Below are 14,887 nucleotides of genomic sequence, written 5' to 3'. Positions count from 1 at the left end.
CCCAATGCAAGCGGCGTTCTACTTGGGGTTGCATGAGGAGGTGAAGGATGAGCTCTCGAGAGGTCCAAAGCCCAGTAATATGGATCAGCTGAGCAAAGCGGCTCTGGCGGTGGGGGTGAGACAGGAATCCCGGGGGAGCGACAAGCAAGCAACGCGCGCAAAGCGGGCTTGGTTCCCACGGTCGCAGGAGAAGCCACTCCCCCAACAACCCTTTCAAGCCACGCCTGGGGCCAGCCAGGACCAGGAACCCATGCAAATTGATAGCGCGCGCGCGCGGGCTTTTCAAACCCCAGCGGCGCCAAGACGCAAGGAGGGAAGGGGTGGGAATTGCTTTCTCTGCAACTCCCCCCAGCATCTCGTCAGAGACTGCCCACATCGCAGGGAGTGGCAAGGAAAGGCGGGAACGGTTGTGCCCTCCCCCACTGACGCAGCACCACAGCAGGGAAACGGGAAAGCCTGGCTGCAGGAGACAAGGGGCAGCAGCCAGGCACAGTCAGCAGACAACAGCCCCAGCCCACCCACCCGCACAGAGAGGAGCAGAGCCAGCCCACCCCTCCCAGAGCAGGAGTGGTTCTAGAAGTGACGCTCACGCTCCCAAATGGCTATCCCCTGACGGTCCTCGCCCTAATTGACAGTGGGGCGTCAGCGAACTTCTTCTCGAGAAACTTTGCAGAAGAGCACCAGATCCAGCTTCTGCAGCTGGATTTTCCTCTGCACGTGGCGACCATTGACGGCAGAGAGCTGCTGGGAGGGGCCATCACTCATCAACCCCCCCCCATGAAAATGACGGTGGGAAGGCACTCAGAGACACTGGCATTCAACGTCACCACCATCTCAGACCCCCCCCCATCGTTTTGGGCATGAGCTGGCTGGCGCGCCACGACCCCTCCATCAGTTGGCACCAGAGATGCATCACTTTTGGATCGGACTTTTGCCTGGAACATTGCATGCAGCACCAACCAGGGGAGGGGCCTCCGATAGCCACGGTGGCCACCATGCACGTCAAAGGGGGTGAGGCGATACCCAAGCCGTACTGGGACCTGCAGGAGGTCTTCAGCGAAGCGGAGTCCGACCACCTACCCCCACACAGGCCTTTTGACTGCCAGATCAACCTGGTGCCAGGGGCAACTATACCCCCAGCCAAGCTGTACGCCATGTCAGACCAGGAACTGGAGGATCTGCGCGCTTTCATCGACAAGAACCTCAAGCGGGGGTTCATCAGAGAAAGCAAGGCAGCAGGGGGCAGCCCGGTCTTCTGGGTGGACAAGAAAGACACGCAACAGCGCCGTCTTGTGGTGGATTTTAGACGGCTGAATTCAGTGACAGAGCCAGTGGCTTTCCCCATGCCCGGAGTGGATGATCTCCTGACAGCGGCACGCAGGGGCAAGATTTTCACCAAGCTAGACCTGAGGGGGGCGTACAACTTGATCAGGATCCGGGAAGGCGATGAATGGAAAACCACGATGTTCACGCCTCTGGGCTCTTTTGAATATCTGGTGATGCCCTTCGGGTTGCAAGGGGGCTCAGCATGCTTCCAGGCCTTCATGCACCACGTCCTGGGGTCCCTCCTCTTCCGGAAATGCTTGGTCTTCCTGGATGACATCCTTATCTATTCCGATGACCCAGTGCAGCATGTGAAAGATGTCAGGGAGGTGTTGCAGCGCCTGAAGGAGAACCACCTGTATGTGAAGCTGGAGAAGTGCAAGTTTCACACCAAGGAGGTGGACTTCCTGGGCTACAAGCTGTCAGACAAGGGGCTGGCGATGGACAAGGACAAGGTGCAGGCCATCCTGGACTGGCACAGCCCCAGGACGCGCAAAGATGCCCAACGCCTACTAGGCTTCGCCAACTTCTACAGGAAGTTCATCAAGAACTTCTCTCGCGTTACGGCTCCCATCACTGACTGCCTGAGAGGCAAGCAGAAGTTCAGGTGGACACCAGAGGCGCAAGCAGCGTTCGAAAGCCTCAAGAGGGTGTTCGCCTCAGACCAGAACCTGTTCCACGTGGTTCAGGACGCGCCCCTACGCGTGGAGACAGATGCTTCTGATAAAGCTGTGGGCGCCATTTTGTTGCAACTGGACGCCAACAGAGAGTGGAGACCCTGTGCCTTCTTCTCCAGGAAGTTGACCCAGCCAGAGCGAAACTACACGGTGTTTGATCGGGAACTTCTTGCGATCCACGCTGCGTTCCAGTACTGGAGACACTTCCTGGTGGGCGCCAAGCACCCCATCCAGGTGTGCACAGACCACAAGAACCTGGAGTTCTGGAGAACTGCCAGGGTGCTCAACCAGCGGCAGATACGGTGGGCAGAGTTCTTCTCGAACTTCAACTTCTCCATACACTACATCCCGGGAGAGCAGAATGTCAGGGCGGATGCCCTCTCCCACAAGCCAGAGTACATGGAGGAGGAGGCGCCACCGGCACCCAGGCACATTTCCCCCCCGTCAGCATGGTCCTGCGGAGCAGCAGTGGTGAGCGAGGCAGAACTCACAGCACTGACGGCAGCGGATGAATTTGCCAACCGCATCTTAAGAGAACTGAGAGGGGGGGGGAGCAGGCAAAAGACTTTGCAGAACGCAGGGGGCTGCTTTTCTACAAGGGTGCACTGTACCTGCCCGCCACCCAGCTTAGACGTACGGTCCTCAAGCAGATGCACGACAACCCAACGGCGGGTCATTTTGGGAGGGACAAAACCGCTCACCTAGTCATGAGACACTTCTGGTGGCCAGGGGTGCGGGAAGATGTTCGAGACTATGTACGGGGCTGTGACACCTGCCAGCGGGCAAAGGTGGTCAGAGCAGCGCCACCGGGATTGCTGGAGCCCTTAGCCACGCCACACAGGCCGTGGGAAGTGGTGTCCATGGACTTCATCACAGATCTGCCTTCTTCCAGGGGCAAGACCGCAGTGTTGGTGGTGGTGGACCTCATGTCCAAAATGTGCCACTTTATACCGTGTGCCAGGGCGGTCTCTGCAGAAGAGACAGCCAAACTGTTTGTGGATCACGTATTCAGACTGCATGGATTACCTTTAAGGGTTATTTTGGATCGTGGCCGCCAATTTGTTTCCAGGTTCTGGCGGCGGCTCATGAACCTCCTGCAGGTGGAGGTCAGCTTGTCGACGGCTAGACACCCGCAGACCAATGGACAGGCGGAGAGGGTCAACGCCATTCTGCAGCAGTACCTGAGATGCTACGTCAGCCAGCGGCAAACGGACTGGGTGGATCGCCTGCCACTGGGAGAATTTGCCTACAACAATGCGGTGCACGTCTCCACAGGGGTGTCGCCCTTTAAGGCCAATTACGGGCGCGACCTCAGATCTTTCCCAGAGAGGGAGGGGGAGGAGGAGGAGGAGGGCCCACAGGCTGAGGATTGGGCAGAGGAACTGGAGACGGTGCCCCAGCAGCTCAGAGAACACTTGGAGAGAGCCAAGGAAGCGTACAAGAAGGGGGCAGATCGCCACAGGCGACCGGGGGAGGTCATTAGGGTGGGGGACAAAGTTTGGTTGTCCTCGGAAGGCCTTCCCAGCAGAGGGAGGTGCAAAAAGCTGGCGCCCAGAAGGTTGGGCCCCTTCACGGTCACGCAACAGGTCAACCCGGTGGCATACAGGCTGGCACTGCCAGAGGACATGAGGGTGCACCCAGTGTTTCATAGATCGCTGCTGTCGCCGTACAGGGAAAGCAGCAGGCTCCGAGGCAGCGAACAAACCCCTGAGGGAGGGGGGGAGAGAGAAGGCAGGGAGCAACTCAATGAGGCCACGGCCATCCTGGACTCAAGGAGGGGGGTGGGGGGCCTGGAGTACCTCATGGCATGGGAGGATGCTCCACCGTCCCAGAATGAATGGGTCCCAGCCACTCAGATACAGGAGGAATTCCTGGTAGAAGAATTTCACGCCCTCTTTCCCCATAGACCCAAGCCCTGGCACATGGAAAGGGAGGGGGAGGGGGAGGAAGCACGGGAGAGCAGTTCACCATGGCGCTGGGAAGCGGAGTTTGAGGAACCAGAGGATGAGGTATGGGTGTCACCGAGATCCACCCAGTCAGAGGAAGGAGCAGATTGGCAGAACATTTTTACCCCTACCAGCTCTGACGCCACGGACTTTTTGGGATTCCCGTCCTCCCAGGCGGAAGGGGGGGGCTCGCAGGACTGGGGGGAGGTGTTCACACCAACGGGCTCGGAAAGCACTGAGTTCTTAGGCTTCCAGTCGTCACCGACACCTGGGGGGGACCTGGGGAGGGGTGAAGGAGAGCTTGGGAGGGGGGTGGATGTGAGGGACAGGGGATATCGCGAAGTCCCTCCCCTCCTGAGTTCAAGCCCATCCCCGAGCACAGGGGAAAGCAGAGAGAGTTCCGATTCCAATGGGGAAGCAGGAAGTCGTGTCCGAGGCTCAGGCAAGGTAGAGGAGCCAGGGTCCCAGGTGGGACAGGAAGGGGCGAATAAGGGGGGGAGACCCATCCCCCCAACTCCGGAATTACGCAGAAAGAGGAGGGGAAAGAGGATGGGTCTGCCAAAGCTTTTGTGTTGGAGAAAGACGCGCCAAAAGCCATTCGGAGGTTCTGGAACCGACTGACCACATCACTCCGTGTAAATAGCAATACTTCAGCACTGTAAATACGCAGCACCAATAAAAGAATAAAATGCAGAGCTGCGTAGCGTCGTTACTCTGAAGTAGCCCACTCCGGCCACTGTGACATGCACAATATATTTTGAGAGCGAAAGCGTCAATAGAGACTCAGCTGCCCTGTATGTGTTCTACAAGAGTCACTGTCCACACATAGGGAATTGAGGGGCTACAATCTTTATTCCTTAATAGCATAAAAGTGAATTTAGAGCTTTGCTGAATCTTGTGGTGAAAGTTCATTGGTTAGTTTTGTTGTTTCTATTAGCAAGGCAAGAAGATGACCCCAAGAGGGGGATGGGAGAAGTTTAGGGTTGATTTTTTTTTCTATTTAGGTTAAGCAGCTGGCATATACCTCTGCAAATTTTATGAGGTCTTCTAGGGACATCCTCTAGTATCTGTTTTTATCTGTGTCTAGATTGCTCATAGATGCCATTACATACATTTCTTGAAAATATGCTACAACCTCTACATAATTGGTCTTTTAAAAATAACAATCATCATCTCTAGACCATGTAAACATGAATAGAGACTGAGCCCAAATTAGTTATTAAGTAAGCAGGCAAACATTCCAAAGAATTTTATCTGATTGGGATCTGAGAGGAGCTAGGTGAGATCTTTAAAGTGGATTACCAAAGGCCACACATTTCACAGTGCTAAATCTACCAACAATTACTTCAGAGGAAACAAAAAAAAATGTGGCAAAACAAATGGGACTGAACATTTGATATTTTATTCCCCCACCCCTTATTAGTTGGTGCATATTATTCAGCTCATACCTCAGCACAACAAGAAACCATTTGGATGAAAAGTTGTAACCCAGAAAACAAGCACTGGAGGCAAGGATGGAGAAGATCTCCATGGCCACTATATACGGATTTTCTCTGGAGCACAATTGTCACAAACAATTTTTTTCTGTGCCAAACACAGAAAAAGACCAACATGCAGAAACTGAGAACCAGTGGTCCTTCAGATGTTATTAAATTCCCACTTCCATCATCTCTGAATGTTGGTCATGTTGGCTAAGCCTGATGAGATTTGGAGTCCAACAATATCTAGAGAGCGGCCGAGTTCCCCATGTTTGTCCTAGATAATGACTGCAAATCCAAATTGAGCAATGAGGTCAATGTGTTTAACTTAACAGCACAAATATTGGTTGGGAAAAGGTAGTATGGCAATAAAAGAAATGGAGCCAGTCTTTATTGGTTTATAGATTGTGAAAGCAAAAAACATAATAAAGGCATTGCACAAAACAAGAGACAGCAATAAAGACAATAATGTGGAAATCTGCTTTTTCAAAGGAGGCCCGTAACCTTTTAGTCTGTTCAACAAACATCAATGAGAAGAGGCATTTGCTCCTGAGTAGGAACAAAATATATAGCAGGTTGTATCAAACTAAGTTTTAGTCTTAGTAGATCCATTGACATTAACATACCAAGTTAATGATGTTCACTAATTTCAAGGGGTCTACTCTGATTAGGACTAGCTATGGATAGAACCTATTTGATTTTTATTGCTTCCTTCTTATTAGCTGTTCCCTTTTGTTCAATTCAGGCCTCAATATAATAATATAACATTTGGGGGAAAATATGCAACCTAGTAACCCAGCACTGGAAGCCAAGATGGAGAAGATCTCCACAGCCACCATGTATTTTCCTTTTGTGCTCAAGTAGGTTGGCACAAAGGACAACCAAACACTGCAAAAAACCAACATGCTGAAGGTGATGAACTTGGCTTCATTAAAACTGTCTGGCAACCTCCTCGCTAGGAAAGCCATGCTGAAGCTGATGGTCGCCATAATTCCCATGTACCCCAGGACACAGTAGAACATGAAAAGTGACCCTTCATTACATTCCACAATTATTTCTCCATTTAGTGAGTTCATGTCCAAATCTGGGAATGGGGGGGAGGTACACAACCAAATAACACAAATGACAAACTGAGGGAGAGAGCAAACCAAGACAAGAGAATATGCCAATCTTTTCCCCACCCATTTCCGGAAAATGTTTCCTGGCTGGGAGGCCATAAAAGCCACAATCACTGTAATGGTTTTGGCCAAAACAGAAGAAATAGCAATGGATAAGATGACACCAAAAGCTGTTTGTCGCAGGAGACAGGTCCCCTTCTGAGGCTTTCCAATGAAGAGCAAAGCAGAGAGGAAACAAAGAAAGAGAGAACTGAGAAGAAAGTAGGTGAGGCTCCGGTTGTTGGCTTTGACGATGGGAGTGTCCCGGTGCTTAATGAAGATTCCAAGTACCATAGCTGTCATCAGAGAAAAAAGAACAGCCAAAGAACCTAGAGTAATGCCCAAAGGTTCATCAAAAGTGAGGAAGTTGTGCGTCTTGGGGATGCATTTATCTTGTCCCTTGTTTGGAATGTGATCTCCTGGGCAATTGATACAATAATCCATGTCTAAAAAAAGAACATATGCTTCTTAAACACTTCTATTTTCATGAACAATGAGTATCTTTCCTGGAATTCATCTTAAGAAGTAGTTATTAGTAATTATTACTAAAACTCTGAACATGAGGCTACCGTCCATTCTACCCTCCTAGCCTAATATGCTTCTGTAAGGGTTTTGAGATATTATAAATATTGGCTTCTATTTGAAAAAATCACATGATCTACCAAGAACAATTAATTATTGAAAGGATGGGTTGAAATGAAATGGGAAATACAGTAGTGGTTGGCAGGACATCCAGGGACATTATCTAAAATCTTGGTCATACTTCTTGCTCTATGTCATTCTGTTCTTCAAAAATATATTATTAATTATTTCACATCTTCTCACACTTATCAGGCTTCTTTGCATGGCAATATTGCTAGAAATGTTATATTTATGATGAATGACCTTTATCAGGAGAGAGAGAGAGACAGGGAAAGGTGACCCTGCTTCTCTAACTTGATCTCTCGTTGGCTTTCCATACCATTGTTTTGTGAATATAGATGAACAGAAGCCATGCTATATGGCAGTAGCTATTTAATAGCCATATAGAGCTATTAAAGATAATAGCTATATAAGGCTTGGGTTGCAGCTTTGGAAGGGAATCAGAATAAAGACACATATCACACATAGTATGGAGTTCCTCTACCCAGATTTACCCAAGAGGATGGTTCTCATTTCTAAATGTAATCAGAGAGCAAGTGTGGCATATCTTTGCTATAGTTTTGTTTCTGTATTTTTAATAAAGCTTCATGTTTGTTGCCACTACAGTGTATCATTGAATCTCTATAAAAGGAAACTCTCTTCTTTGCGAAACCTACATTCAATTGGCCTAGAATGAGCCTTTCATCACAAAACTTTAACCAATACATTTGGACCAAGCAGGCAATCACTGACGTGGTTAAGCCCTAAATTTCTCTTCACTTGAGCCACCTGCATTTAGGTGGAACTCTGTTATTGTAGCATTGCCCTTAACTACTCTGGTGAAACAAACAAACAAACAAATTCCTTCCAGCAGCACCTTAGAGACCAACTAAGTTTGTCATTGGTATGAGCTTTCGTGTGCATGCACACTTCTTCAGAAGTGGGTGGTGTGGGTATGTGGAGGAACAATTGTAGGCATTACAGTAATAACAACACAGGCTAGACATTCTGTTGTCAGTAATCACAGATTCAGCTGTCATTTCATTATATCCATGTGTCTTTACAATGTATAACCTACCTTTCTTGCTTGAGAACATCCCTTCTGGACATGGGGCGCAAATGTAGCAGCAAAATTTCTCCCCCTCTATTACTTTCCTGCTGTAACCAGGCAGGCAGTTCTCATTACATAAGGAGAAGGGAGGCACCTGGTCTTAAACAAAGGAGGAATTTAGCATTGAGAAAATGTTTCAGAAATGTTGATTTAGATATTATCAACATTTACACGTCTGATGATATCCAACAATGATATCCAATCCACAATGTGCAATTAAGCCATTTCCCTTCCCCAGGGAAGGGAAGTTGTGGGCTGGTCATGAGCCCATCCCGTGTGCAGGGGGGCGGGGCTGGCCCCTGCATCATAGGGAGTCCCTGGCTGCATCAGTCCTTGGGCCAACCAATCTGGTCAACCGGGGGCGTGGCTTACACTATTTAAGCTGATCTTAATACCTGGTATAGTCAGTGTGGAAGGACAAAGTCTATTAGATATTTGAGGACCTTCTATTGGGCCTCAAAATGAACTGGCACCCAATGCCAGGGATTACGTGAATTCGAAAGGCAATGCCAGCCAATAATCTGGCTACTGCCTTTTGCACCAGATAAAGTTTCCAAGTCATCTTCAAGGGCAGCTGCACATAGAATGCACTGTAATGATTCCATATGGAAATCAGCAGATCATGAAATACCATGGCCAAGTCATCTCTATCCCAAAGGGGCCTTAGCTGGTGAACCAGTTGAAGCTAGAAATAGGCAGTCCTATGCACTGATCCCACTGGGGCCACAAGTGACAATGTTGTATCTGGGGCTACCCCCAATCTACAAACTTGCTCCTTCCAGGGGAGAGCAAGCCTATCAAAAAAGAGGCTATTTTTCCATTTCAAGAACTCAACCTGGGATACATATCACCTCTGCCTTTTCAGCTTACAGCAAGAATCAATGACACATTGCATGAAGAGTCTCTCCATTGGTTGCCTTCAATGTACAGTGGTACCTCGTTTTACGAACTTAATCTATTCTGGAAGTCCGTTCTTAAACCGAAACCGTTCTTAAACTGAGGTGCACTTTCCTTAATGAGGCCTCCTGCCGCTGGTGCCCTTCCACCGTTTGGCTAACATTCTTACACCGAGGTAAAGTTCGCAAATCGGGACACTACTTCTGGTTTTGCGGAGTTCGTAAACCGAATAGTTCATAAACACATAGCTGCCAAGTTCTCCCTTTTTTCCCTTATGCTGAATAGGCTTCCTCGCAAGAAAAGGGAAAACTTGGCAGCTATGCATAAACAGGGCTGTTCTTAAACCGAGGTACCACTGTACTGACTAACCACTCAGTGGATAATCATAAATCCCATTCACCTGAGTCAAATCTCTGTGCCATTCAATTCTCTCTTCATTAATGGATAATACATCTCTTTTTAAATCTTGAGGATCTAGTCTTCCCACTTTGACTCTGGCATACGAGTTATTTGGGAAAGTGGCCAAGCTTGTAATATCGAACCCAGATGATAGTTCTCCATGTTTGTTAAACATGATTTCATCTGCAGCACAGTTGTTGAATGAGATCCTCTGAAGCCATGAATGGAGCTACAGGAAGAAAGAGAATAGAATAGCATTTAAAATATTGAAATATTCTCACTGAGAATATACTTTTTCTATAGATTTTACATTAAGAAAGCAATTTCCAGACACTATAAATGTTATGTGAACAAAACAAAACAAAAAAGATTCCATCTTCACAAAATAGCACGGCTTATATTGAGTAGATTGAATATGGTAGAACCAAGCTGACAGATAAAGCATAGAACTTGGATATGTCTATCAGGCACCATACAAGGACAATTCAATTCAATTCATTTTAATACATTTGCAGAATATCAATTGTTCAAGACTATTTTGATTCAAATAGTCAATGAATGAATAATCTGAATAATCACAAATGGGTTGCTTTCCCTTTCACAGATATTTGTAGATGGTACTTTCTACATGCCCCAACCTTATTAGTGGAGATACGTAATTAGATTTCATAGCTTCATTTGTAGCATAAAGGATATCCAACATTGGTATCTAATTTCCACCTGTACATTGCCAACAATTATATGACACTTTTGGATAAATATTTACAATATTAGTAAGAGTTCACTATCATTTTTTATAGAATTATAGAAGATAGTGCCACTTAAGGATAATTCCTATGTCAAAATACACTGGAAGGAGGCGCTTAGCATGCAGTGGATCCTTGGGCCAGCTTGCCTTGCAGTGAAAAGAATTTAAAAGATTCACAAGAGGAGGGAGGAGTCCCCATTTTCTGCCAAGCATAATGAAAATTGAACATCCCACATCTGTAATATACATTAGATCTTTGACAGCGAGGAGCTATTGTGCTTCGAGCCCTGAAACCCGTCCCCCATGGAAATAAAGACACAGTGGAGGCAGAATTTAGTTTAAATGGTAATGGGCAAATTTTGTCCACAACTTTATGGAATACACAAGTGTTACCGGTATTGGCTTAGCCATTGGTATCAAGATTATAACTGGCTCCTGCCCACCCTGCAGGAAGCCTGGAAGGGTAAACAACCAGCAGGGGGAGCTCCATCGATGTATATTGACTGGTGCTCACCCCTGGGGTTCCCGGGGGTCGTGGCATGGCCCTAGAACCTCCCCAGGCTTCGGACAAGATCCAGACCCCCGGATTCCTTTAACAGACTACCCTATCAACTGGAGGGGCAGGTGATGGCCGCACCTCCCCTCCCCACATTCCCCTAAACCAATGCCTAACCGCCAAACCTTACAAAGTTGTGATGATTGCTAAGAGGTAGGCAAAAAACAAGTGGCCACTGCCAATCTGCCATACTGGAAAAAAATTCCTACCTGGCCCCCGTTCCAAAAGGGGTGACCAACAGAAGTCCAAAGCAAGGCCAGATGCAAGCTAACAAATGGGTGGGTGGGCGGGTGTTTGGCAGTGTGAAGAAAGAGGGGTTTCCCATGTCGCGCCACCAAATAAATACCCCAAACCCTCAGCCTTGCCACGTTGCCAATTGGCTAAAGGCCAGTGGCATGATTGTGGCACCACCAGCTGGAGTGGGACAAAGCCCCGCCTCCAAGCCGGTTGGGGGAGGAGTTCCAGGGCCGTGCACAACATGGATCCTCTGTTAGGAGTAGCCAACTTACCTGCCAAGGTTCCACATTCAGGTGATCTATTCCACCCTTATTCTTCATTGTTTTGTCTTTGGATTCAGATGTAGAAATTCTGTGTAAGGCATGTGCCACAGCGTAGACAGAATTATAGATACTGTAGCTGTGGCCTGTCATGCTCATTTCAAAAAAAGGTCCAGGAAGGCTCTCCAATCTCTCCTCTCCAGTACAGGATTCATCAAAATCTTGCAGGAAACAATCAAATGCTTGTTCCCAGAAATCTTTGATGAAGCCATCTTCTGTTGAACTGGAAGGGTTTATAAACTGAATAAAATTTTGGAAGCCAAGATGTTCATTTGAGTGAACTGTAAATGAAATTGTTCCATGAAACATTTGAACATCCCACGTCCTTTGCAGGACAAAGAATGCAAAATCAATTTGAGCTGTCGTAATCCACACCTTTCCAGGAGTCATATATTCTTCATATTGAAGATCGCTTAAAGGCAATAACTTTTTCCACCACAGAATGGCTGCCAGCCATCTAATGATTGCTGTTTTACCATATATAAGCACTGCATTGGCTTTGGTTTTTCTGAAACCTTGAATGCTATTCAAAATGTAATCGTTCATTTCAGCGAGGTTCTGGAAACGCATCTCATCTGGAGCTCTGTTGGTGAAAGCTGAGCAGATCCCGCTCTGCGAAAACATGGGCTCCAAAGTCTTCAAGAAATGCTCTCCATTGTCATCATCCAAAATCATGATTCCAACCCATTTCCATCCAAAATGCAGAAGTAAATGAATAATTCCCTGGTACTGAAGCTCTTCATTAGGGACCATGCGGTAAAAAGAAGGAAGATCAGTTTGCTCATTAATGACTCGTTGGAATGAGCCATATGAAAACTAAAAAATTTAAAAAGGAGACATTTCAAGAAAGGATCATACTTAGACTATAATCCTATATTTTTTTTTTATCTCCAATTAAGACCAATTGATATAATTAAGGTTTATTGCTGAGCAGACCTGGGACTCAGCTAGATTGTTATATATATATATATATATATATATATATATATATACCCAATATTTTTTATGTATTGTATATGCAATATAACACTTTGACACCAGATTGTGCTGTGGAGTCTCATCTTACCAGATTTCCCGGTATGAACTTGCAACACGTTTAACTGAATCACTTCTTTGACATGTCTAGATCCAGCCTTGGATAGCAATACATATTTATTTATTTATTTTATTGAGTTATTGAGTTATTACTTATTTAAGCTGCAATCCTCTGCAAACATGTACTAGCATAGCCTCTGTTGAACGGTGAGATTTATTTCCAAGTAAATAGGGTTGCAATGTTTATTTCTATCCTGCCTTTTGATCAAAAAGTATCACAAAGGTAGCCTGCAAGGAATTATCAAGTGCAATTAAACACCCTTTTTCATTTGTTCTCATTGTGGAATGAAGAGATTTTGCCATTTTTTGGCAATCCTGTTCCCTACGACATCTTAAAATTGCTCAAAGTGTAATACTCCACCCCATCGTTCAGCCCGGACACTGAGATCCAGTGCCGAGGGCCTTCTGGCGGCTCCCTCATTGCGAGAAGTGAGGTTACAGGGAACCAGACGAAGGGCCTTCTTGGTAGTGTGGAGCGCCCTCCCATCAGATGACAAGGAAATAAGCAGCTATCCTATTTTTAAAATACATCTGAAGGCAGCCCTGTTTAGGGAAGTTTTTAATATTTAATATTTAATGCTGTATTGTTTTTAACACTCGATTGGGAGCCGCTAATAAATTATTATTATTATTATTATTATTATTATTATTATTATTATTATACTATTCATCAATAATAGTATTATACTATGAATAATACTATTCATAGTATTATTATACTATTATTATACTATTCATCACATTAATCTGAAGTAATAATATGGATTTCCATCTGAATACGTATGTGAAATATTACATCCATAAGTAATTCTTACAAATGTAACCCCTAGGTTATGCAAAATAATGTATGCTTTTCTTCTTACTTTAGAATAATAAAATTGTAGAATATTGAACAATATTTGTTATTATTATTAATTAGAATTTTATACCACTTTACATAACCAAGCTTTCCTAAGCAGTTTACATAAGATCAATTAAATTTCAACAATGTTTAATAAATTGCCACACAAAATATCTGAAGAAGTGTGCATGCACACAAAAGCTCATACCAATGACAAACTTAGTTGGTCTCTAAGGTGCTACTGGAAGGAATTTTTTTTATTTTTTGTTTTGACTACGTCAGACCAACACGGCTACCTACCTGTAAAAAATAACCCCTAGGTAACAATGAGATAAAACCAAAATGTTACTGTATCTTACATGTAAAACTGAGTAGCATTTTTTTTAAAAAAAGTCAGATTTCCAAAATAATCATATAAGTTTCTAACCTAATAATTGGTAGAATTGCTATAGCATCAAGATGGATATTCAGCTGCTGATGGAAAATAATGTGAAAGTGTTATCAAAAATGTACAAACTACATTTAGAATGGCATAGAAAAGATGAAGAACAAAAGGCAGTGATGATACATTGGGCTAGAGATTTTGGGTATAATATCCAACTTTCATCCTGGGAAAAGTTTTGGAAAGAGGAAATAAATTTTACTGCATGCTTTTCATTGAAAGAAAATCATATGAAAATGATGTATCATTGGTATCTAACACCAAGTAAAATTGTAAAATGTACAAAACAAGTTCAAAATTATGTTGGAAATGTAAAGAGAAAGAGGGGACTTTTAAACATCTGTGGTGGACATGTACATCAGTAAAGGCTTTCTGGGATATATAATGAGTTAAGTAAAGTGTAAAGTAAAATAAAATACATTTATCAAAAAACCAGAAGCCTTTTTACTAGGTATGATAGATGAAGATTTTCCAAGAGAAAATAAAAGACTTTTTATGTATGCAACGATGGCAGCGAGAATGCTACTAGCCCAGAGATGGAAGGAAGGAGAAGTATCGACAAAAGAAGAATGGCAGATGAAAATGATTGAGTTTGCGTAAATGGCAAAACTGACGGGGAAGATCCGAAACCAGGAAGATCAAGTATTTTCTAAAGACTGGAGTAAATTTGTAATTTATTTAAAAGATCGCTGTACACAGTTAAAATCTTATAATTTAGAACTTGTAATGTGGAATTATTTATGGTAATTATGGTTATATAATAGATGGATAAGAGTAAAAGATGCAGTGAACTTAAATCTCAATATGGAACCCTTGGAGGGAGGGAAAGAGGTCTGAAGGTTCAAAATAACCTTGTATTTTAATGTTTGAAACGGTCTTGTTGTTATATGATATAAAATTATCAGAAACTCAATAAAAAATTATTCAGCTGCATAAATGACATTAACATATCCATAAAACATTATTAAAAGAACCATGATTAAACACATTTTAACTGAAATTTACAAATGTGAAAGTTCAACAAGACTATATAATAATT

The 14,887-nt window shown here is 44.7% G+C and overlaps 1 protein-coding gene across 1 annotated transcript; it reads right to left on the bottom strand.

Annotated features, from left to right (window-relative positions):
- Positions 1-6,125: 6,125 nt before the first annotated feature.
- Positions 6,126-12,223, bottom strand: LOC118078222 (vomeronasal type-2 receptor 26-like). The gene is made up of 4 exons (XM_088655653.1): positions 11,423-12,223; positions 9,611-9,838; positions 8,281-8,407; positions 6,126-7,027 (listed from the first exon to the last, which is right to left on the bottom strand). The coding sequence occupies exons 1-4, from the start codon at positions 12,221-12,223 to the stop codon at positions 6,126-6,128; spliced, it is 2,058 nt and encodes a 685-aa protein (XP_088511779.1).
- Between the last annotated feature and the right edge of the window lie 2,664 nt (positions 12,224-14,887).

Source organism: Zootoca vivipara, chromosome 12 (genome assembly GCF_965207765.1).
Source record: "Zootoca vivipara chromosome 12, rZooViv2.hap1.1, whole genome shotgun sequence".
NCBI classification, from domain to species: domain Eukaryota; kingdom Metazoa; phylum Chordata; class Lepidosauria; order Squamata; family Lacertidae; genus Zootoca; species Zootoca vivipara.
Note: the sequence above shows the minus strand (reverse complement) of the source record. Positions and strands in the feature narration are given on the sequence as shown.